The 25,559-nt window shown below is 40.2% G+C and overlaps 1 protein-coding gene across 1 annotated transcript in view; it reads left to right on the forward strand.

The window, feature by feature from the left end:
* Nucleotides 1-10,528, forward strand: part of PHEX (phosphate regulating endopeptidase homolog X-linked) — a 204,100-nt gene extending 193,572 nt beyond the window's left edge. The window contains exons 19-22 of the mRNA XM_032330228.1: nt 854-919; nt 1,921-2,025; nt 6,411-6,487; nt 9,046-10,528. Of these exons, the coding sequence (XP_032186119.1) occupies nt 854-919; nt 1,921-2,025; nt 6,411-6,487; nt 9,046-9,148 (351 nt within the window). The 3' untranslated portion in view covers nt 9,149-10,528. The remainder of the gene's footprint in view (nt 1-853; nt 920-1,920; nt 2,026-6,410; nt 6,488-9,045) is intronic.
* The last annotated feature ends 15,031 nt before the right edge of the window (nt 10,529-25,559 follow it).

Genomic DNA, 25,559 nt, shown 5'->3' on the forward strand with positions numbered 1-25,559 from the left:
TACGTCCACGACTGGGCATGGCTGTACGCCAATAAACCTTGAATTATGCACACTGAATTTGAACTTGGTGTAATTTTCACATGCCACAAAATATTCTCCTTCTTTCGCATTCTCCCCACACCCCACCCATTGAGCCACGTGAAGTCTGATTTCACTTTGTAGCCTACATAGAAGAAAGGGGCAGGTTGGATTCTGGCTTGTGGACTGTATTGGTTTAGAACGCTTTTTTGTCTTGTCCTGCGTAGGGATTTCAGAAACAGTCTTCAAATGTGTGGAGGAAGTTTTTCACCACGCTTGGCCGGTTATCCTGCACATTGCAAACCTTGACCTTGTGGCCTGGGCTACTTTTGTTTGATCCCCGCCCCCCCCTCCACCCGTGAGAACTACCCTCCTTTTAATTTTTCATGGACGTAGCTGAGGTAAAATGGTGATGGTTCATGAAGTTTTGTTCCTGTGTGGATCGTAAATGTTTGGAAACACAAAGCACACCGAAAAGAATACTCAAATGATATGAATGAATCAGAGAAAGTAGTCTGTATTGACATTTCTACTTTTACTCCATTAAGCCAGAGTCACTCAGAATATTGTTAACATTTTATTGGAGTTGGCTCAATTGGTGAGAATACAGAGGTGGGTGAGAAAGAAACGTGTAGCATAATAAAATAGAAATTATTGTATTCAGAAGCACCTTGCTGGAGTTAGTTTGCCATCTCACAATATATTATGACTACCTGTGATTTAGTCCATGTAATTTCCTCTTTAAAATATGGTACTCTCCCTAGCTATCACATTTATGCCTGTTGCTGAATGATAGTTGGCTGAGAAACACTCTTTTTTTCTTTTTCTTTGTTAGGTGAAGGGGAAGAGGACCCTGGGAGAAAATATTGCTGATAATGGAGGTCTGCGGGAAGCTTTTAGGGTACGCACTGCAACATTTGCTGTGATTTTTAAAATTAAACTATTGAGTGCCATGTGAGTGTCCCTCAATTTACACTACAGACATATTCTTGAGGAATTAGATTTCTGTCAATTCTGTGAATTTCTGTAAATAGAATTATATTTCCACATCAATGCTGTCCTGCTTTATTATGTGAATAGAGCTGCATTTCTTTTTTTTTTTTCCTTTTTAGGGTTTAAAGTCACCCTAAAGAATAATAAATGTTAAGAATCATGTATTTAAAAGATAGCTTTCAGTAGATGCATTCACAATAATATCAAAACATGCTACAGAAATCTCCTCAGGGCTACGTTCATATGAGTTTTCCCTGAGTATACTGTCTCTATAGCCCTTCTTGCGATTTTCTCTTAAAATACCAAACTTCTGAATTGTGGCCAGAGGCTAGTAGTTCTCATATAGTTGGGGGAGGGCAGGTGAGAGTCCCTAATAATGTTTCCATCATCCACTGGTCCTTGGTTAAACAAGAAATATAAGGATGATGTGGGAAGATTTTCAAAAAGGTAAATGCATTTAACGTCAAGACCAGAGTATTATTCTGAGGTTACACCCTTCCTGTATTCTGGTTAACATATATTTTCTAAAATGACGGTGAGTTTTCCCTTTTATTTGGAAAAAGAAAAATTTGGCCCCATATGTTAACCCCCAAATTTATTTCCGCAGCCCTTGCCATTGCGTTAGGAAAAGAATAGCTTCTTGGTCGGGGAGGAATTATTTAACACGTGACTGCTTTGGCCCAGGGGCTCTGGTATCTAGTGAGGGTGAGGTCTTCTCACAGGTGCAGCTGCCCCACTGTTAAGCTACACAACATTGATTTGCATTTCCAGGGGTTGGTTTGTTAAAGGAAAACTCTGACAGGCTGCACTTTGTTCCTGGTGGGGGATCTATTTAGGATCTCAGGCCCTGGATGAGAAAAGAGGAGGGCCAGCATTGCAGGGGATCAGCCTTTCTGCTTCCCTCCCCAGGCTTACAGGCAGTGGATAAACGACCAGAGGCAGGGAGTCGAAGAGCCTCTGCTCCCAGGCATCGTCTTCACCAACAACCAGCTCTTCTTCCTGAGTTACGCGCACGTGAGTAGGCCCAGGAAGGGGCTGCCAAGGTGAAATGCGGGATTTTGGCTTCTCCTGTGGTCAGAAGTTCAGTGGTATAGCTTTGATTTTAGCTGAAATATGATCTTGCTGTTTATTTTCAGGATAAATTTCACCTTCTTAATGTTCTGTGAGACATAATTAATGAACCAGTCAAGTCAGGGTTTATCGGTGTTGTTTGTCAAGTGGGTGACCAGTCCTATCATAACCCACTTGGTATTTCTTTAATATATGCTGACTTCTTAATGTATGCACTACACTTTATAACCATTTCTAGTGATTCCTTCTTTGGCTTCTGGCACTCTGCTTTCTGCTGCATTTCTCTTTTTTCTTCTCTCTCTCTCTTTTTTTTTTTTTTTTGCGTCATTGGCCGACTGTATTCCACCACTTTCAACCCGTGGAGGGCCCCCAAAGCTGCGTTTCCCACAGCCGGGTGGACTGGTGAAGACTGCCTGAGCTGAAAACAACATCAAAACCAAGGAGAGTCTCATTTATTCTTCTCCTACCCCCTTGGGAGGGAGACAAACCATAAGTGACTCTTAATCTCACAAAAACAAACTGAGGGTTGCTGGGGGGAAGGGGGTTGGGAGAAGGGGGGTGGGATTATGGACATTGGGGAGGGTATGTGCTTTGGTGAGTGCTGTGAAGTGTGTAAACCGGGCGATTCACAGACCTGTACCCCTGGGGATAAAAATACATTATATGTTTATAAAAAATAAAAAAAATTTTTTAAAAATGTTAAAAAAAAAAAAAAACCAAGGAGAGTCATCTCACCCATTTGTGACTTTGATGGGCTTTCTGAACAGAAAGCGAAAGAAGATATGTACTAAAAAACACACAATTCTGAGTTCAAGTCTCTGGCTAATGAGATAAGCGCCAGTTCTTGGTTGCTATTGGTTATCGCCCGGGCTTATGTCACAAATGTGTAGGCCTCATTTTCAAAGCAGGCAGGGAGGAGCCAATGAAGGTTCTAACACATGGCTTCACAGTGGGCAAACGTGTCTCCCTAAGACCATGGTTGTTACCAGCACAGCCTTCTTTTGCTCAGTCTTCACTGTCTCCTCAGTAAGCTGATTCCTTCCCACATCTTCTCTGGTTGAGCCCGGCTAAAGGAGTCCCATCTTTCTGCTATCTTTTATTTCTTAAAGTTGACATGACAACACTACATAAATGTTGCTTTATCAACATGACAGCAGCGTACCTGGAGTCACTGAAATGACCTTCCTTTTTAGTCTTCCTGTTGCTCTCAACACAGCCTGGTCTTTGGGTCTTCCCGGTTAGAAAATCTAGATTCTTCTCTCTTATTTGATTTGTCTGTCCTTGTTTTTATGACATGGGTTCCCAAAGCTGGATGTTTCATCCTTTTATCTCCTCTTTAGATCTTTAGATTCATCCTCTTTCTCGCCGTTACCCTGTATCTCATCCTCTGTAGAAGGCCCTTGAGCTCTCCTATTCTGCATTATCCCAACAGCCTTAAGGCATGTTTTTCTGCCTTTGGCATCTTTCCACCACTATCTTACATGCCCCTGAAATACTACTTTTTATTTCATTACTGGCCTGCTCAGGGAACTGCAGTGACTCCCACATCGAGGCCAAGCACGTGCAGCTGGCTCTCCTCATCGCGTCCAGTCTTACCCCACTCTACACAACCAGCTCTGACTTCTTGGCGGCTCCGCCACACTCACCCTTAGCCAGGCAGGCGTCCTCCTGGCCACCCGGCAGTGTTAGGCCTGTTACTGTCTCTGGGGCGTTGCTTTTGGTTTTCCTTCTGTAATGTGACCTCCTTCGTACTCCGCCCCCTCAGATGATTTAATCCTGTCGTTATCTTTCGGGCTCCATGTTGAGTTCCACCTCCTCCACATTTTCCACAAACTTCCCCAAGGACTCCAGCTCTCTCCTTCTCTCTCTGTCTTTTGAATCTCCAGCTCCTTTACACTTCTCTTCATTACTATGCAGTTTAGTCCTTAAATGTTCTCAAAATGTTGAGGACTTTTAGTTTTATCTCCATAGCTAATCTTCTGGATCCCTGTATTTCTTATGTATCCCCATAGCACCCAGCAAAGATGCTGGGTATATTGAAAATCTTGACATTTTTAGATGAATTGCTTAAAAATGGTAAGAGTAAGTAACAGTTCAGTTAAGGAGGTTTTTTTTTGGTGTGTGGGGGGGAGTCAGTACTGGGTCAGATATCTCAAAAAACACACACACAATATAGTTAGAATTTTTTAGAGCAGGGGTCGGCAAACTAGGACCCATGGGCCAAATATGGCCTGCTGCCCATTTTTGGTAAAACTCTTTTATTGGAAAAGAGCCATGCTCTTTCCTTTGTGTTGTGGGTAGCTGGTTTTGTGTGACGGTGGCAGAACTGAGTTGAAACAGAGACCTTCTCGTCTGCAAAGCCTGAAATATTTAACGTCTTCCCTTTTACTGAAAAAATGTGCTGACCCTTGGTCGAGAGGACAAAGCACAATGTCCATTGGTTCTTCCTTCAGATGTTAACTTACTTAATTAAAGCCCATCTTAGTTATATCCTAGTTATATCTTTTCGTGTGTAAACTAATTGGTAGCAACATTACCTTCGTAATTTTTGAAATGTCTTCAAATAAAATTCCGAAGCGTATCTGATTTATTTTAAACTAAAGAGATTTAGGGAAAAAATGAAAAGCTATTTTATGTTACTAATGAGAAATTTATCTTGGAGGTTTTCCTACTGACAGAAGGAGGAGATTTTCAGTCTTTTGCACTTTGGAAGAAGTCTGCTTATAGGGAGTGAAGTTATTTTCCCTCCTGAGAGGATTCTAGGAAAACAGTGACAATCATAGTGTGTTTTCAGAAGTCTCTTAAATGGTTTGTGAAGCAAAGACAGCGCTAAAACAATACCATACAATGATGTAAGAGTATAAGAAGAAATAACACAAGAAAAAGTGAGGTAATGGCGAATGTGGGAAACAACTTCAACTTAGCTAGCCTCTGAGGAACTGAAGGCATCATATTACGAAAGCGTCTTCACAGTCACATTCAGACTGTTTCTCTTCATCAAAAGCAATAGCAGCCCATCACCTTTTCTGCTTCCTGTGTTCCTGTAGTTTGTGTTACCTGCTAATTTTTTCCCTCAGATAATCTTATCTTTCTACTTCTCCATTCCTGTCGATCCTTATTTAGTGGCCATTCATCGAGAACCTTCCCATAAATTTGTACTCTTCAAACTGATCTCTAATTTCCTCTGCCTGATAAGTCTTTTAAAAACATGGTTTTATCATTTTCTTGCTCACAGACAATGTTTAAATATAGTTTAAATTCTTTAGCTTGGGGCTCAAGACTTCAGAAATCTGGCAACATCCTCTCTCTACCCTGGTCTCCCATCACTGCCCATTATGTACCACGCAGTCCAGCTACAGGGAATGTCTCGCTTTTTTTCCCTCTCGGGTAGGTCTTTGCTTCTATTTTCTTCTGCCCTTGGAATGCACCCCATCATTGCTTGTCTCCCCGTTCTTTTCATACTTCAAGATTATATCGTGTTTCCAGACACATTGCAAGTCAGGATCGAGTAAGTTACGGTGCAGGAGCGAGCAATACAAAGACAGTTTCTTTTGTGTTCATGCCCCCCATCAAATGTGGGTTGAGAGAGGGGCTCTGCTTGTAGTTTTTACTCAAGGACCTGGGTTTTGGAGTCTTGATTTCAACACATGCTTAACATGTTCACCATTGGAGTAGGAAATTGGTATGAGGAAGTGTACAGTGAACCTTCATGTGGCTTCTTAAATTGTTCTTAAGATGCTTAGAACTTCTGCTAGGTTTTTAAAGCTTCCACAAGGATGTGCTGTCTATACTTCCGCTCACATTTCATGGATCAGAGCAAGTCTTAGAGCTTTGCCTAACTTCTGTGTCTATGGAGAAGTGTTTTCGTATCCAAGGCCCTGACTAGGGGTGACACAAGCAAGGCACCTAGGGTGCAAAACACTCACTTCCCATGACCATACTCTGTAATAGATGATGGATTCATTTTTTTTTTCCTGTTGGAGTGAATATGGTTGAATTTGGTAAGTCCTCTTCCAAGCATTATATTATTTGAATTAATACATTGGTCGATTCCTGGACATATACAGTGTTTTCTTGATTTAAAAATTGTGTCTGGAACCTGTCGTAATTTACTCAAATTGTGGAATTATGCACAACAATAAAACCTTCTACACTGGGGATTAGAATAATAGATGCTGTTACTGGTGAAGGTTTTACCTGATCTACTAAAACTGTTTGTCATCCACTGAGTCCAAAATTACTCTTCAGTATAATTTGGAGCAGTTAAGGAGGTAGAAAGTGTGTAATTGGAAAGGAAACATAATTATTGGCATGCTTTTCTCTTCTAGGTGAGGTGTAATTCCTACAGACCAGAAGCTGCCCGAGAACAAATCCAAATTGGTGCTCACAGCCCCCCTCAGTTTAGGTAAATGGGCAAATCAGTGACCCTCTTTTTAAACTGTGCATGTCCTACCTCTTCCCTGACTCAACTGTCCCAGTGTTATACCAAACAGGAGATCGGAACAAGAGCCTGTGTTGTGAACAGCAGTCTCTCCATTTTGCAGACAGAAATACTTGGCCAAAGAGAAGCTGAGCACCTTTTCTTTCACTAGCAGGAAGCTAGTCTAGTCTGCATTCTCTTAAAAAAAAATGTCCATGGTAGGCATTTGTGCATGCCTCTAGCCCATTGCTATAGCAGGAGATCCATGAGCTAGTACAAGACTCCAAAGGTAATTTAGAATCCAAATCATAACTTTAGTATTATTTCTCATTTATTATCTTCCAGTTTTTGCAAGGCCCCAGTCCAGGGGTGCCATGAGCACGATGGCTGCTTAGTAAATGGGAATATTTGATTGATCCAACCACCTACGTTTTTTTGTGTGTGTGTGGAGGGGGGCACGAATGTCTCTTTCCTTAGACAAGGATGAGAGCTCACATACTATACCTTAAAGCACACAGAGCTCTGGTGAATTTTGTGTTCTAGAGCTTCCTGTTTCATGAAAGCCTCTTGTTCTTCCACGCAGCCGGCTGGCAGAATGAATGAATGCCCGCTTTCCGAATAGCTCGGAACACAAAACGGGATGTATGGGGCTATTTAGCTATTAGAATTCATATCTGAAGTCAGAGCGCTATGTTTTGATTTTTAGTTTGAATCATTTTTTGAAACAGTTGCTTCAAATGAAGGGAAAAGGATGATGACCTGCAATCTTCATTGTCAGAATGATGAAATAATAAGTGAAAATAAAATGAAGGTTAGGGTATTTACCCAGTGCTAGGTTTCTAGCCCCGTTTGAGATTTTCTGTAGTTGGGGTCCGAGAAGTATAATGGGGGCTATATAAGAAACCATAGTAATTTTTTATTGCCCAGTTCTTTCCTTAGAGCTTGTCATACCTGGATATCCTTATGTTTAATGTTTAAATGAATCCATCAGCACAGTGTAGGAAAATCATCTAAATTTTCTCCTATATTTAAAAATCTTACTCCTAAAACCTTGCTTTAGAAATGTTTCAGAAATTGACTCTAAATTACCCAGGAGCATAAAAATCTAATCACAGTGTTAGAAAATTCTACCCCACTGGGCTAAACTGTCAAAAAATGCTGACAGTCTCTAATGAACTAAAGTATGCTCCCACTGATGAGTGGTGCAGATAGAAACCACACAGTAGATTAATGACTTAACAGGTAAGATTTTTAGAAACTAATTTCCTTTTACTAACTAGTTGCCTGTAATATTGGATTTTAGCTGATAATTTACAGAGTATACTTACTAATTACCAGCTAAATTCTCTTTAGCATTTGCCCATGGTGTATCACACTATGATATATATGCATCCCTACTCATATATCCCAGTTAAAACACAGGAGGTTTGAATACAGGCCACTATATTCCTTCACATGCCCATAGGTCACATAGTCATTAGGGAAGAAATAGTAACTAAGAATGCTGAGTCTCTCTAGTCAACACTCTGAACATGCAGTTGAGTAAGAAATAGATGAGGGGGCAGTTTTTGCTGGCTTGTTAGTGATGTCTGCAGTAACTATAGATTTTGAGTACAGCAGAAATCACACAATGGAAATAGCACTGCCAACCAAAGTGCTGAGTAGGAATCCACAGTCTTTACTGCAGTCAGGGAACTTGTAAGGACACCAGATTTTGGAACCAACTCCGGTAAAACATTGCTCATCAATAACGAGTAGATATCATTCATTAGTTTGTTGCCTGGACTAAATTCGAGGTAAATATGAACCTTCAAATGTAATAGGAATGAAGCAAAAGTGTTTTTGTAGATTGGGTGAGGTCTTAGGTAGCAATGACATGAATGAATCTTACAGACATAATATTGAGTGAGAGAAGGCAGGAACAACAGAGTGTGTACTGTGGAGTCCATTCATACGAAGTTCAAAAACAGGCAAAACTAATCAGTGGTGATAGAGGTCAGACTGTAGTTATCCTTGGAAGCTCCACTGGTAGGGCACACTGTGGAGCCTTCTAGGTGCTAGTAGTATCCCATATCTTGTTCTGGGTGGTAGTAACATGAGTATACACACATGAACAAAATCAGTGAGCTTTACCTTTCAGGTGTGTGCACTTTATATCAGTTATACCTTCCATAAATGTTAAAAGAAATAGAAAGCCCAGGTATTGGTAAATCTAACAGTTTATAGGAATCTGTAAATTTATAGGACTATACAATCACATACATGATTTATAGGAATTGTAAATCCTACAGTTGATAGGAATTTGAGGGTATTGGGAAGATTAATCAGAGCATTTGTCTGACTTTCAGGAGGTGTTGGTTCTAGTCTCAGCTCTGTGAATTTCTTTGGAAATTTACTTCTCCCTTTTGGGCTTCAGTTGTCTCCCCTGTAAACAGATGAAATGAATGCAACATCCCTGTGAGCAGTACACTGTTAAAGTTTTTTTCCAGAACCTCTTGAGATGGAAGAATTAAATGACATGAGCTGTGACATATCTTTTCCAGGGTCAATGGTGCAGTTAGCAACTTCGAAGAATTCCAGAAAGCCTTTAACTGTCCATCGAATTCCACGATGAACAGAGGCCTGGACTCCTGCCGACTCTGGTAGCTGGACCGCTGGTTTCTGTCATCCCAAGAGCCACGCAGTACCAGTAGAGGCCACACGGAGCGCTCGTCGCCACTGCTGTCAGCCTGTATTCCCCGCCCCACCCCGCTGAACTCCAGTTTTTAGTGCATCTTCCGTATTTGGGTGTTGGTTGGATCGAAAGAGTATATTCAAATTGTAGGGCTCAGAATCTAAGAAGGGATCTCAGTATGTTTCTTTACAAAACCAGACTAACAGAAATAAATCTCTAGGCTACTTTTGTTAAAACATTATCTGCTGAATTGTTGCTCTTGCCCATTTTTAGTGTGAAAATAGCTAGGTGGTATACACCGTCTTAAGCCACAGCTTCGCAGGGACCTAAGCATAATTTATCCAGAAAAAAATTCGGTCTATTGAATGTGTAACCCTCAATGACGAAGCCATGTTCCTGGAACACCTGGTAGTTCTTGTTGCTCTATGGAATGCGCTGCTGCTAGGTTTTATGCTTCGCCATCTACCACGTTTATTAACTCAATGGTGGTTAAGTTAGAAATGTGTTGGAGCTTCATTTTACAATTTTTGCTGATATTTTTGCCTTCAGTTCAGAAGTTTGTTGGGATGAAAATGCATCTTGCAGCTTCTGTCTGACGTAGCCGATGGCCCTGTTTAAGTCATCATGAGCAAAGCTGGCCGAAAGGCTACTTGAAAAAGGGTTTCAGTTCTTCAAATAGAAAAAAGAAAAAAGGATGTGTCTTTAAGGCCCAGAAGAAGTCAAAACTCCTCATCACGCAACAGTAGAGACATGAGGAGATGGAATCTCCACCATTTGATCTCTTTTGTCCAAGCCTCAATGATTATGTCTCTCTGACAGACACTTTTCCTTTGTCCAATTCTTACTTGTCTCGTTACTCTCATGTATGTGCATTTTTCTGTTTCTGAAATGAGAAGACATTGAGAAAATGATTTTCTGATTCTCTGTTAGGAACTAACGGCTTTTAATCCCCCTTTAGCTTAAAGGAACAGATACTACATTGAAGTGGGTGCGAAGTAACCTTGTGTTTTGGCTTGGTTAATGTTACCTCTCTTTGAAAAAAAGCTTTTTGAAAAATTTGCTGAAGACATTTTAGAATTTATTGATTAAATTTAGAATTCCCTGCATAGTCCAAAGAAACATAATTTTCACCGTCTAAGCCTTCTAAAGAATCTGTTAGAAAGAGCAGGACTAAGTTTTTGATCCTCAGGACTTGATGCTTTCATGTGAACTTGTCCATCTCTTATTAGTGTGTATCTGTAGGATAAAATTGTGATGGCCTTAATCTGGCATTTCAAGTTTTTAAAAATAACTTTCCTCCCTGTGCATTATTCATTGTATATGCAGTTTTGGCCGATAGGAAAATCTCAAAAGCAAAACGACAAATTCAGACTAACCATGGGGCCATTTTGCACTCCTGTGATTTGTTGTCCTTTTTTATTTTTTAAATGTTAAGTTCGTGCCATGTCTTTTTGTAACTGTGGGAACTTCTGAAGGGGGAAAGTTGCAGGGGCAGCATCATGAGGAAAACAGTTACACTGCTTTAGGGGAGAGTGATTTTCCCCTTGACCTCCTCCTCTCTGAATGAATCAACTTTTGAAGTGCAGCTAGTTTTTCTTCCTTTTAACCAAGGCTTAATGTAACCTTTGTTCATATTCTTAAAAGCAAGGGCAGTTAGGGTGGGTCTGCTGGGAGTGGACAAGTATTTTCTCTGGAGGAATCATTCTGATTTGTTTTAGACGTACAAGATGCTCCTTGTTTTATGCCGGTACTTGGACATTTAAAATCAGTTGTGGTTTCTTATGCTTTTGTGAATAGCACTTTCCTTCTAGATTTCTCTTTTTAGACTCCAAATAAACACGTTCCTGCAGGTCAGAGAAAGTGTTTGATTTCTGAAAGCACAGGCTGAGGATTGTGGAAATGCGCGTCAGTCACTTGCTGGTAGAGGACAGCTGGTTGGTGATCAGCTGGGGTCGTACACTTTCTAAATGATGTGGCTGCCTTGTCCTGATTAACTTGACTTGACATAAGTCCGCTATCCAGAAAGTTGCGGATACGACGGCCGTTATTAAAACAAAATAAACCCAAAGCAGCGATACCAAATCCTCAGTACTAGCTAGAACAATAATTGCGGTAGGATTGGATTTCCAAATACATGCTCATGTTTACATTTTCAGACGACACTCTCGGTGTTCCTTTTCTTCAATACAGATCGGAAGCAGACTCTGAGTAAGTGGTAGAGGGAAGAAGGTAAAACACGAGTGGAAGGAAAGGTAAAAAAGTAGGGAGAAGAATATGTTGCTGACAAGAAGACAGGATTTGGGCAATCCTTGCTAAGCTCATCCACTGGAGTACAGCCATAAAGTTTTACAAAAATAATCGTGGTAAGTCAAAAGGAAATTAGATATTGGATCACAGACTAGAACTGCCGTCACATACTTTTCTGATTCATATACCAGATGTTCTGCCAATGGACTATTGTCTGCGTGTTGGAAGGAGTTAGGTTTTTTTTTTTTTTTTTTTTGAAAATTCTCCCAGATTAGTCAAGGATTTTATGTATATAAAGTGGTATTATTTGAGCTTATCTCCACTGCCCAAAGTTTGTTCAGCTTTTCACCAGCCACACAGCACTGGCCTCCTATTTCCATTTTTGCCTTTTATGAGATGGACTTGGACATGACAGATGCAAGCTCAGGATTCGTAAATTATCCTGAAGTTTATTCAGTGCCTTTCCTCAATGGAGCTTAAAGCATAGCACATAAATTTTATCTTTTTTAGCCCTGGAGCATCACTAAAAAGCAACAAGGAATGATGGCTTGCCACACAGGTTATGCTCATGCCAGAGAAGTGGAGAGAGGTTTGAAATTGCTTTGTTGAGTATCCCAGAATCAGGAAAGGCAGAGTCTTTGTTCTGTGGGCTGCTGACCTCTGCATTAACCTTCATCCCTTAGATCACCCCATTTCTAAATACATTTATTCTCTTAGTATTTCCATAATCACTTAGCATTTGATAGGCTTCTTCCTTGAGATTTTTAACGTAACGTCTCAGTTGCATATTAAGGTAAGGAAGAATATGCTTGCTACATGCAGCTACACTCTCGTTACTGGTGGCTGTACCCCCACTGGTCTGAAGAAAGGTGTACCTACATGATGCGTTTTATATCTAAATGGTCATTGTATTTTCTTCTCTTGTAGAACAATGTGAACAGTCATTTTAAGGACAATAAAAAGTTGAAGATTTTCTGTTTCCTCTCTCTTTATTTTTATGTATGTGTGTATATGTGTGTTTTACTCTATTTTAAAAAATATAATTGGTTGTATCTGTTAACACATTCAGTTCTGTTTTAGACAGTCCTGTTTGCCCGCCAAAGCACCCTAGTAGACTACGTTTCTTGGTCTAGGAAAGTGGGATTTGAATGCCTTAACTTGGCAGACAGTGAGAGATTTGCAAGGTGGTCATTGTATTTTTTTCCAGAATGTAAGTCAGCAGAGGTGGCTTATTGCTTATGCAGTAATATTCCTATTGAGGAAAAGGGAGGCTTCTGAGGGAATTATGAGCCACAATAGGGCTGGTCTTAACAAAATGACGGTGAACATTACAGTTAGTATCAGACCAAAGAATCTCTATGGGCTCTCACTTTTCTTTAACGATCGAGTCCATTTATAGTTACTCAGCACACCATAACTGAACACCTGTTCTGTTTATCTCATGGAACTAGCTGTATTAGGCAGATTAGATGCTGTCCCTGGGCCTCAGTGAATAGTCTTGTCTTATGTGGGAGACAGGCCCGTAAGCTGTTAGAATTACCCTGCTTTGTGGCGAATGTGGTGATATTCAAGGACATCAGGTTATGCTTTGGTGCACAGAAAAGGAATTACTCAACTCCCCTCTGGTGGCTGCTGTCGGTGCTCTCTCTCTGCCCAAATCCCAGCAACTCCCCTTCCCTGGGCACTCTAACCTCACCTGGGTGCTTTTCTTTCTAAGTGGCCCAGGCTCTCTAGGGGAGCTGCACTCATGCTACTGGAGCCTCTTTGCCCTACGCACACTTAGAGAACTGGAAGTGCCTGGGATTTTTGTATCCCCCAGTGACCTTTGGACAATGAGTAATGCTGGACAACACAAGCCTGTCTGTCTTGCCTGAGTCCAGACAAATCTAGAGGTGTACCATAGAACCCATACGGCTCTATGGGGACATTTTGAGGTTAGGCCTATAGGACAAGTAGAGTCCCTTATTGATTATCTTAAACATTTTTCTGGCACTGATAATGTTCTAAGATCTGATTTGTTGTTGTTTGTTTGTTTTTTTAATTTTATTCATTTATTTGACAGAGAGAGATCACAAGCAGGCAGAGAGGCAGACAGAGAGAAAGGGGGAAGCAGGCTCCCTGCTGAGCAGAGAGCCCGATGTGGGGCTCGATCCCAGGACCCTGAGATCATGACCTGAGCCGAAGGCAGAGGCCTTAACCCACTGAGCCACCCAGGTGCCCAAGCACTGGTTTTTCATAGGCGTGCCATAGGGACCGTGTGCGGGAGACAGGTATCAGACGGGTGACAGAACTGGTGGGGAATAAGTGGCTGAGTGTACCCTGTTAGTGCCCCTCTTAGAGAGTTTGTTCTAGTTTCTGAGCTGATCCTCGAAATAATTCTTGTGTATGGGGTAGTGGCAGAAGGAAAGATGCATAGAAATGATAGTTGATGAGTGGTCTCTGGGGGCATGGGCCGGAAGGAGGAGCTTTGGGGGAATGGAGGCAAGGAGTCTAGAATTTCTCATGCTGTGGTCTCTATGATAAATTTTTATGAGACCCAAGACGTATTGTTAGATTGTTAGATAATTGTTAGATAAATTGTTAGATAAATATCTAAGTGGACCTGATCAAAATTTGAAGGAGGCGAATGTTTTCAGTTAGATCTAAGGTATTTGCATGTCTCTCAAGTTCAGTTTTTTTTTTTTTTAATTAAGATCACACTAGCTGTTGAAACATTAACTTAATGGCTTAATCCAATTTAGGTTTATTTCTTGTTTTCATTGCATACAAGATGGCTATTAATGGTCAGTGAGCCTCTCTCTTCCAGTTGGTGATTTAGGGACCCAGGTTCCTTCCACGTTGTGAGTCAGCCATTTTCAACATGATTGAATACATGCTCATCTTACAAGAAGCTGGTGGGTAGAGGGGAAGAGGCCATGGAAGATACGGAGTGGAAGGTTTGGTCTGGTTCCTGGAACTATCTGTCACTTCTGCTCCTGTGCCATTGGCTAAAGCTCAGTCATGGTGGCTAAGCCTAACCACAGGAAAGACTGGGATGTATAGTCCAGCTGTGTGCCCAGAAAGAAGAGGAAATGGGTTTGGCCATCAGCTGGGAATCCCAGCCACACCTTCAAAGGTGAAATACAGGACAGTAACTTGGAGGTTGTCTAAATTCTGGGAGATTGCTTTTGGACACAGCACAATAGAAATTTTAAAATGCCATTGGTAGCCTGCAGTTTATTCTCTAAGAGTCTTTTTAATTAACAGCTTAATTGGATAATTTAATCCCCTTTAGAATTGGAGATATGAAAATGAAAATGAGATACTCCCTGTGATCTGACAATACCGAGCTTTAGTAAACACACCAAAGTGAGCCTGGAAATGAGTACCGCAAAAGCATTACTATAATTTGTGATCAGTGAAAGAAACCTGATCTATAATTTTAATAATTTCGAAATGGTTTAGATACATGTTTTGTTTGAATGTGCATTTTGTTTTGTTAATTGCCTCAATTAGAAAGATAATGGAATATAAGATTCTGTGGCTATGCCATATATGTATAATATATTCTAAGCTTTTAAAATATATTCCATTGAGACAGTAAATAAAACAACCTATGAAATAAAGTCTTGTGCTATATCTTCTAGTATTTTTAGAGAATTCAGTGAAAATTCTTTTTACTTCTCCATTATGAGATGAGAAATTACTCCTCTTATTCTTATTTTGAGCTTTCTCCACTTGAAAAACAAACTGAGAATTAGAGTCCAAGAAAGAAAGATGAGTATTCATCTACAAACCATAGAAGTACTGTTTGTGTTCATTCTGGCTCAAGATCCATTTTATAGAGAATGAAGAACCAAGTGATTAAATTACAATCCCCCATATAAAAGCTACCTAAAATATTGAGCATCATTTCTGCTGGCAGGTGGGCTGAAACGTCTGCAGATGTTCTAGGCAAGAAGAGACATATAGTTTACCATCTAGAAGTACACTCTGGCAATTTTCAAACTGACTTAGTAGTCAGTGGAATCAGTATCTTCATTATGGTTGCACAATCCTTCCACCCCATTGACATTTGATGAATGAAAAAAAATAAGCCTACAGCAAACTTATTTTAAAATTGACCAGATTTTCAATTGACATTTGTAAATGAAATTTTTTTTCCCCTAATAACAGTCTTGATGAAAATGACTTCCATTTCTGGAGACCCACCCCTGTAGGCCCTCTGCCAGGGTCTTCCATGCTTTACAGCCAATCCTCACAACAATCTTGTAAAGAATTGTTGCTGTTTCTTCACAGGTGAGGAATCCTTACTTTACTGACCACATTAGTGGTTAGAGGAGCCAGGAATAAAGTTAATTTTGTCTGACTTCGAAGTCCATTCTCCAGTGGTCTACTGGGCATATGAAACAATGTTCACAAACCCAATTTTAACCTGTGACTTACTGAAGAATTCACATTGTGTTCCAGAGTCATCTGTTAGAAAATAACATGAAGAAAGGAGTCCATTTACAGGTATTTGTACTTGATGGTAGTTCTGTCCTGAGTTCTCCAGAAACCTCTCTACAACCTGCCCTTCACTGATGAGGCCAGCTACTATTCAGTCATCTTGTCCCATGTGCCAGGTGTGCCCCAAATATTCTATTTTCATTTTCTAATCATTCCAATCATTCAGAAACCCATTATCCCCATTTTATAGATAAGGGAACTGAAGGTAATGACTTGCCCTTGATTCTATTTAGCTAGCAAGTAGCAGGGCCAAACTTGTGTCCCAATTTTATGCATGTGTTCCCTTGGGCAGACATAGAGCTTTGATGACCTTAAGCCTGGGATTTCTGGGCTGAGCTATCCCCCCATTTCAGTTAGTGGATTCCCCCAAATGTACCTGTGTTCAGTCCTGTGACTGCCTGTGCACTCTCTGTTCAGTCTTCTAACACCAGAATGTCTGCCAGTCACTTCTCCAGAGAATAAAACCTTTGTGACCCTGCCTCTGGGCAGTTGAGGGCGTGTGACTACAGTTACTGACTTTAAAGCAATAACCTTGTATTTAACCCTATTGTGCCTACTGACATTCACTGGGATTTGGAGTGTCCAAGTCTTGAGACCTGTGGTATTCTACAAGCAGCTCTAGCTTTTTTTTAAATTAACATATAATGCATTATTTGCTTCAGAGGTACAGGTCTATGAATCATCAGTCTTACACAATTCACAGTATTCACCACAGCACATACCTTCCCGAATGTCCATAACCCAGCCACCCTATCCCTCCCCTTCTACCTCCCAGAAACCCTCAGTTTGTTTCCTGGATTAAGAGCCTCTTATGGTTTGTTTCCCTCCCCCGGTCCCATCTTGTTTCATTTTTTCCCTCCTTACCCCCCAAAAGCCCCCACACGGCCTCTCAAATTTCCTCATATCTGAAATAACACCTGATGATTGTCTTTCTCTGATTGACTTATTTCGCTTAGCATATTACCCTCTAGTTCTATTCACATCGTTGCAAATGGTAGGATTTCATCATTTTGATGGCTGCATAGTATTCCATTGTATGTATGTATGTAAATAAATATTTATACACTGCATCTTCCTTATCCATTAATCTGTTGATGGACATCTAGGTTCTTAACATAGTTTGGCTATTGTGGACATTGCTGCTATAAATATTCAGGTGTATGTGCCTCTTCAGATTATTACATTTGTATCTTTAGGGTGAATACCCAGTAGTGCGATTGCTGGTCATAGAGTAGCTCTATTTTCAACTTTCTGAGGAACCTCCATGCTGTTTTCCAGAGTGGCTACACCAGTTTGCATCCCACCAACAGTGTAGGAGAGTTCCCCTTTCTCTGCATCTTTGCCAACATCTGTCATTTCCTGATTTGTTAATTCTAGCCAATTTGACTGGTGTGAGGTGGTATCTCACTGTGGTTTTATCTATATTTCCCTGATGGTGAGTGATGTTGAGTACTTTTTCATGTGTCTGTAGGCCATTTGGATGTCTTCTTTGCAGAAATGTCTGTTCATGTCTTCTGCCCATTTCTTGATTGGATTATTTGTTCTTTGGGTGTTGAGCTGGATAAGTTCTTTATAGATTTTGGATACTAGCCCTTTTTTTGATATGTCATTTGCAAATATCTTCTCCCATTCTGTCGATTGTCTTCTGGTTTTGTTGACCATTTCCTTTGCTGTGCAGAAGCTTTTGATTTTGATGAAGTCCCAATAGTTCATTTTGTCCTTGCTTCCCTTGCCTTTGGTGATATTTCTTGGAAGAGGTTGCTGCGTCTGATGTTGAAGAAGTTGCTGCCTGTCTTTTCCTCAAGGATTTTTGATGGATTCCTGTCTCATATCGAGGTCTTTCATCCATTTCGAGTCTGTTTTTGTGTGTGGTGTAAGGAAATGGCCCAGTTTCATTTTTCTGCATGTCCAATTTGCCCAACAACATTTGTTGAAGAGACTGTCTTCTTTTCCATTGGATATTCTTTCCTGCTTTGTCAAAGATTAGTTGACCATAGAGTTGAGGGTCTATTTCTGGGCTTTCTATTCTGTTACATTGATCTATGTGTCTGTTTTTGTGCCAGTACCATACTGTCTTGATGATTCTAGCTTTGTAATAGAGGTTGAAGTCTGGAATTGTGATGTTACCAACTTTGGTTTTCTTTTGCAACATTCCTCTGGCTATTCGGGGTCTCTTCTGGTTCTGTATAAATTTTAGGATTATTTGTTCCATTTCTTTGAAAAAAATGGATGGTATTTTGATAAGGATTGCATTAAATGTTTATATTGCTTTAGGTAGCATAGACATTTCCACAATATTTGTTCTTCCAATCCATAAGCGTGGAACACATTTCCATTTCTTTGTGTCTTCCTCACTTTCTTTCATGAGTACTTTATAGTTTTGTGAGTACAGATTCCTTGCCTCTTTGCTTAGGTTTATTCCTAGGTATCTTATGGCTTTGGGTGCAATTATAAATGAAATTGATTCCTTAATTTCTTTCTTCTGTCTTGCTGTTGGTGTATAGGAATGCAACTGATTTCTGTGCATTGATTTTATATCCTGACACTTTGATGAATTCCTGTATGAGTTCTAGCAATTTTGGGATGGAGTCTTTTGGGCTTTCCACATAAAGTATCATATCATCTGCAAAGAGTGAGAGTTTGAGTTCTTTGTCAATTTAGATGACTTTTACTTCTTTTGTTGTTTGATTACTGAGGCTAGGACATCTAGTAGTATGTTGAATAGCAGTGATCATAGTGTACAGCCCTGCCATGTTCCTGACCTTAGGGGAAAAGCTCTCAGTTTTTCCCCATTGAGAATATTATTCACTGTGGGTTTTTCATAGATGGCTTTGATGATACTGATGTGTGTACTCTCTGTCTCTACGCTGTGAAGGGTTTTGATCAAGAAAGGATGCTGTGCTTTATCAAATGCTTTTTCAGCATCTATTGAGAGTATCATATGGTTCTTGTTCTTTCTTTTATTAATATATTGTTCACAGTGATTGATTTCTGGATGTTGAACCACCCTTGCAGCCCAGGAATAAATTATACTTGGTCATGGTGAATAATCTTGTTAATGTACTGTTGGAGCCTACTGGCTAGTATTTTGTTGAGAATTTTTGCATCCATGTTCATCAAGGATATTGGTCTGTAATTCTCCTTTTTGGTGGGGTCTTTGGTTTTGGGATCAAGGTAGTGCTGTCCTCATAAAATTAGGGAGTTTTTCTTCCATTTCCATTTTTTGGAACAGTTTCAGGTTCTTCTTCTTTTTTTTAAAGATTTTATTTATTTGTCAGAGAGAGAGAGGGAGAGAGAAAGCGAGCACAGGCAGACAGAATGGCAGGCAGAGGCAGAGGAAGAAGCAGGCTCCCTGCCGAGCAAGGAACCTGATGTGGGACTCGATCCCAGGACACTGGGATCATGACCTGACCTGAAGGCAGCTGCTTAACCAACTGAGCCACCCAGGCGTCCCTCAGGTTCTTCTTTAAATGTTTGGTAGAATTTCCCTGGGAAGAAGTCTGGCCCTGGGCTCTTATTTGTTGGGAGATTTTTTAAAGAAGATTTTATTTTTTAATTTATTTAACAGAGAGAGAGAGAGAGAGAGAGAGAGAGAGAGGAGAGAGAGAGAGAGAGAGTAAGAGAGAGAGAGCTCACAAGTAGGCAGAAAGGCAGACAGAGGGTGAGGGGAAAGCAGGATCCCCGCTGAGCAGAGATTCCTGATGTGGAGCTCAATCCCAGGACCCTGAGACCATGACCTGAGCCGAAGGCAGAGGCTTAACCCACTGAGCCACCCAGGTTCCCCTTGTTGGGAGATTTTTGATGACTGCTTCAGTCTCCTTACTAGTTATGGGTCTGTTTAGGTTTTCTATTTCTTCCTGGTTCGGTTTGGTAGTTTATATGTCTCTAGCAATGCATCTATGTCTTCCAGATTGTCAAATTTGCTGATGTATAGTTGGTCATAATATGTTGTTATAATTGTTTGCATTTCTTTGGTGTTGGTTGTGATCTCTCCTCTTCCATTCATGATTTTATTAATTTGGGTCCTTTCTCTTTTCTTTTTAATCATTCTGGCCAGGGGGTTATCAATCTTATTAATTCTTTCAAAGAACCAACTCCTAGTTTTGTTGACATGTTCTACTGTTCTTTTGGTTTCTATTTCATTGATTTCTGCTCTAATCTTTATTATTTCTCTTCCCCTGCTGGGTTTAGGCTTTCTTTGCTGTTCTTTCTCTAGCTCCTTTAGGTACAGGGTTAGGTTGTGTACTTGAGACCTTTCTTGTTTCTTGAGAAAGGTTTGTATTGCTATATAATTTCCTCTCAGGACCGCCTTTGCTGTGTCCCAGAGATTTTGAACAGTTTTGCTTTCATTTTCATTTGTTTCCATGAATTTTAAAAATTCTTTTCTTTAACTTTTTGGTTGGCCCATTCATTGTTTAGTAGGATGCTCTTTAGCCTCCGTATTTTTGAATTCTTTCCAACTTTCCTCTTGCGGTTGAGTTCTAGTTTCAAAGCCCTGTGGTCTGGAAATATTCAGGCAATGATCCCAGTCTTTTGGTACTGGTTGAGACCTGATTTGTGACCCAAGATGTGATCTATTCTGGAGAATGTTCCATGTGCACTAGAGAAGAATGTGTATTCTGTTGCTTTGGGATGGACTGTTCTGAATATATCTGTGATGTCCATCTGATCCAGTGTGTCATTTAAAGCCTTTATTTCCTTGTGGATCTTTTGCTTAGATCTGTCCCTTTCAGTGAGGGGGGTGTTAAAGTCCCCTACAACTATTATTGTATTATTGTCAACGTGTTTCTTTGATTTTGTTATTAATTGGTTTATACAATTGGCTGCTCCCATGTTAGGTGCATAGCTATTTAAAGTTGTTAGATCTTCTTGTGGAATGGACCCTTTAAGTATGATTAAGTGTCCTTCCTCATCTCTTACAGTCTTTGGCTTAAAATCTAATTTATCTGATATAAGAATTGCCACCACTCCTTTCTTTTGATGTCCATTAGCATGGTAAATTATTTTCCACGCCCTCACTTTAAATCTGGAGGTGTCTTTAGGTCTAAAATGAGTTTCTTGCAGACAGCATATTGATGGGTCTTCTTTTTTAATCCATTCTGACACCCTGTGTCTTTTGATTGGGGGCATTTAGCCCATTTACATTCAGGGTAACTATTGAAAGATATGAATTTAGTGCCACTGTATTGCCTCTAAGGTTACTGTTACTGTACATTGTCTCTGTACCTTTCTGGTTTGTTACTTTTAGGCTTCCCCTTTGCTTAGAGGACCCCTTTCAGTATTTCCTGTAGGGCTGGTTTGGTGTTTGCAAATTCTTTTAGTTTCTGTTAGTCCTGGAAGCTTTTTATCTCTCCTTCTATTTTCAGTGACAGCCTAGCTGGATATAATATTCTTGGCTGCATATTTTTCTCATTTAGTGCTCTAAATATATCATTCCAGTCCGTTCTGGCCTGCCAGGTCTCTGTGGATAGGTCTGCTGCCAATCAATATTTCTACTGTTGTAGTTTACAGTCTTCTTGTCCTGAGCTGCTTTCAGGATTTTCTCTTTGACTCTGAGACTTGTAAGTTTTACTCTTAGATGATGGGGTGTTGACCTGTTTTTATTGATTTTCGGGGGGGTTCTCTCTGCCTCCTGGATTTTGATGCTTGTTCCCTTTACCAAATTAGGGAAATTCTTTACTATAATTTTCTCCAATTTTCTGTCCCTCTCTCTGTTTCTTCTGGGATCCCAATTGTCCTAATATTGTTTTGCCTTATGGTATCACTTACCTCTTGAATTCTCCCCTTGTGGTCCAGTAGTTGTTTATCTCTCTTTTTATCAGCTTCTTTATGGTCAATCATTTGGTCTTCTATATCATTAATTCTCTTTTCCACTTTATTTATCCTAGCAGTAAGAGCCTCCATTTTTTATTGCATCTCATTAACAGCTTTTTTAAATTTCAACTTGGTTAGATTTTAGTTCTTTTATTCTCAAGAAAGTGATTTTATTGCTACAGAAATGGATTCTCCATGTATCTTCCATACTTTTTTTTTTTTTTTTGAGTGCAGTTAGCACCTTGATAATCATCATTCTGAACTCTAGATCTGACATCTTCCTAATGTCCATATTGATTAGGTCCCTAGCCATCAATACCACCTCCTGTTCTTTTGTTCTTTTTTTTTGGGGGGGGAGATGAGTTTTTCTGCCTTGTCATTTTATCCAGATAAGAACAGATGAATGAGAGAACAAAATATCAAAAGGGTAGCACCAACCCCAGAAAAAGATACACTAACCAAATTGGAAAAGACCTGAAACTGGAAGAAGAAAGGAAAAAATATATATATATATATATATATTTTTTTTCCTTTCTATTATTCATCAGTGTATATATATATATATATATATATATATATATATTTCCTGTTCTATTCACCAGTGTGTATATATATATATACACACACACACACACACACATACATATGTGTGTGTATATGTATATATACACATACATACATGTGTGTGTATATGTATATATATATATATATATATATACACACTGGTGAATAGAACAGGAAATATATATATATATATACACACTGGTGAATAGAACAGAGCCACACACATGATTTTGGGTGTATTTTGGTCTGTTAGAAGAAACTGTGCCCCAAAATTTTAAGGAAGGAAAATATATATATATATATATATATATATATATATATATACACACACACACACACACACACACACACACACACACATAAGGGTAAGCACGATGAAGGGATGGAGTATGACTGTAAAGATGAAAATTTAAAAAGATTCTAGAAAGGCAATTGATAAGATAAGAAGTTGGTTGAAAAAAGAATAAAAGAGGAACGAATGTGATCAGGCTAGAGACTAGAACAAAGCCATGTGCTAGATTTACGGTATATTTTGATCTGTTAGAAGAAACTGTATCCCAAAATTTTAAAGAAAGAAAAACCTGTATGTTTACAAAAAATAAGGCTAAATACAATGAAGGGATAGAATATGACTATAACAATGAAAATTTAAAAAGATTTTTAAAAGGGTATTAATAAGATAAAATAGTTAAGAATGTTAAAATAGGAAAGTGGAAAAAATTTTAAAAAATAGAATAAGAAAAAAATAAAATTAAAAAAATTTAACTTTGAAAGACTAAACAGTCATGGGAAAAAAGCCATGAATTCCATTTGTTATATTCCCATATATCTGAGGTTTTGCAGTTCTCATTGATGGGTAAACTTGGTCTTGGCTGGATGTTCTTGTTGATCTGGCAGAGGGGCCTGTTGCAGTGATTCTCAAATGTCTTTGCCTGAGGGGGAATTGCACCATGCTTGCCAGGGGCCAGGCTAAGTAATCCGCTAGGGTTTGCTTTCGGAGCTTTTTTCCCTGAAGGCTTTCCGTAGAGCTCTGGAGGACGGGAATGAAAATGGCGGCCTCCCAATATCCAGCCTGTAGGAGCTGAGAGCTCAGGGCCCCACTCCTCAGTGTGACCTCAGAGAAAAGCAGTCAATCCCTCCCATCTCTCTGGTCTCCGTCCACTCAGAGGTCACCCGGCCTGGGACTGAGCGTTTCTATCTCTGGTGCGCAGCCCCGTTTGGAGTCTCCAAACCCAGCAGATTCCTGTGGCGCACTGCTGTGCCACTCCCCCCCAGGGAAGGAAGGTGAGTCTCCCCGTATCTGCTGCTTGTTGGATCCCTGCTTGAAGAGCAGTGGTCTGACTGCACCTTGGATCACAGTTCAAGGTAACTCCAAGTTGAGAGCTCATTCTTCAGCTCTGTCTCTGCAGCCAGCTTCCCTGCTCTGATACCTGGCAGCTCTGCCACACTCAGACACCCCTGGTCTTTCAGTTACGCTGCAGGTCCCGAGACCATACTGTCCCCACGAGGGCTCCAAACCACCCCACCCCACCTCACCCCCCTGCTTAGGCTTAGAGCAACATCCCTCAGCGGAGCTGACTTCTAAAAGTTCTGATTTGTGTTCTGCTGCTCTGCCGCTTGCCGGGAGCTGCCCACCGCCCCCCCCCCATGGTCTATCTTCCTGTATATCACCTCAGATTCACTCCTCTGAACATCCTACTTTCTAGAAAGTGGTCACTTTTCTGTTCCTAGAATTGCTGCTCTTCTTCTTTTCTATCTCCTATTGATAATGTAGGTGTTCAGAATGGTTTGATAACTAGCTGAACTCCTGGGGACCTGATGATATTAGATCTTCTACTCCCCCACCATCTTGCTCCTCCTCCCTAGCTTGCTTTTAGGAGCTGGGGTGGTCTATTATTTTGGCCCCTTTGGGCTTATACCTTTTTTTACACTTTTGTCTTTTCTTGTGAGAGAGAGTGTAGATCAATGTCTGAGTCACTGGAAGTCTACATTTTGTTTTCTAATGGGAAAAAGAACAAAAATGTATTTTGAAAGAAATGCTGCTATATAGTTCTATACTGAATTTATTATCTCTACCCAGCAATATCTACAACTGAAGAGCCTACAGCTTCTTTTAAACTGCTAAATATTGGGAGGTTTCATTTTATGCAGAAGCCAATTCCACTTTTTCATAGTTGTTTTAATAAAACAAGAATCATTAACATTTGGTATTTTCCATTTCTCCCAAAGACGTATAACTTAGTCTTGGGAGAATTCATTTGAGATGAGAGGACTGGATCTCTGTCGACCTTCCAGAGCTGCCTAGGAATACGTCTAAGAGAATGCTAGAGTGGATTTGTCACGAATGCTCCAGAGGAAATTTTTACTTATCAACAGGGGCCAAGCTCGGTCCTTGGAGATTCACATTTCAACTCTCCTTTGCACACACATACACAGGCTTGGTGCAGACTGAGTCTGAGTTAATACACATAGCTTGTTGGGAAGAAATCAATCAAAAGCTTTTTTAAGCATAAGTGGTTCTTTAGGAACTGAAGGCTCAGTGCCTCCATTTTATTGTAAGCATTGACTAAAACCATTTTAAAGCATTTAGCCTATTAAACCCACTCTGCAAATACTAGCAAAAATAAAGGTGCTCCCTCACCCAGTCCCACCGGTGATATGTACAAAATAATGTTTACTGTAGAATAAGAAAGAAAAACCGACTATTATTTAACTTCTGCCTACAACACGTGAGGCACAGTGCTAGCTGTCATACTGTATTTTGATTAATCTGGTGCTTTGGTGACCTCAAGCCCAAACTTCACAAACAATACAGCAAGAACAGCATTGTCATTCCTTCAGTGATCTCTCCATAGCATTTACAATAAAGTCCAAACAACTTACGCTGACCTAAAGGCACTGCATGACCTGGCTCTCCATTTTTCCCTTGTCCTGTCTGTGTTGCTGTTTTCCTAGTTACACTTATCTTCTTTCCATTTCTCAAACTTACTAAGCTTTCTCGTAACTTCTCAGTCTCGGTCCTCACTGCTTTGCTTGAAATGGTCTTCGCATGTCTTTCCTATGACTCCAGCACAGACAGAGCCCCTCACCTTACCTTCCATCACCCCACCTAGCTTACACCATCCTAGATCTAACTGCACTTTCCAGTTTCCTTCCTTCCTTCTTCCCCCTCCCACCATCCCCTCCCCACCCACACACTCATTTTTCTTTCTTTCTTTCTTAGCCCTTGTTGATAAGTAAAAATTTCCTCTGGAGCATTCGTGACAAATC

This window comes from Mustela erminea, chromosome X, assembly GCF_009829155.1.
Source record: "Mustela erminea isolate mMusErm1 chromosome X, mMusErm1.Pri, whole genome shotgun sequence".
NCBI classification, from domain to species: domain Eukaryota; kingdom Metazoa; phylum Chordata; class Mammalia; order Carnivora; family Mustelidae; genus Mustela; species Mustela erminea.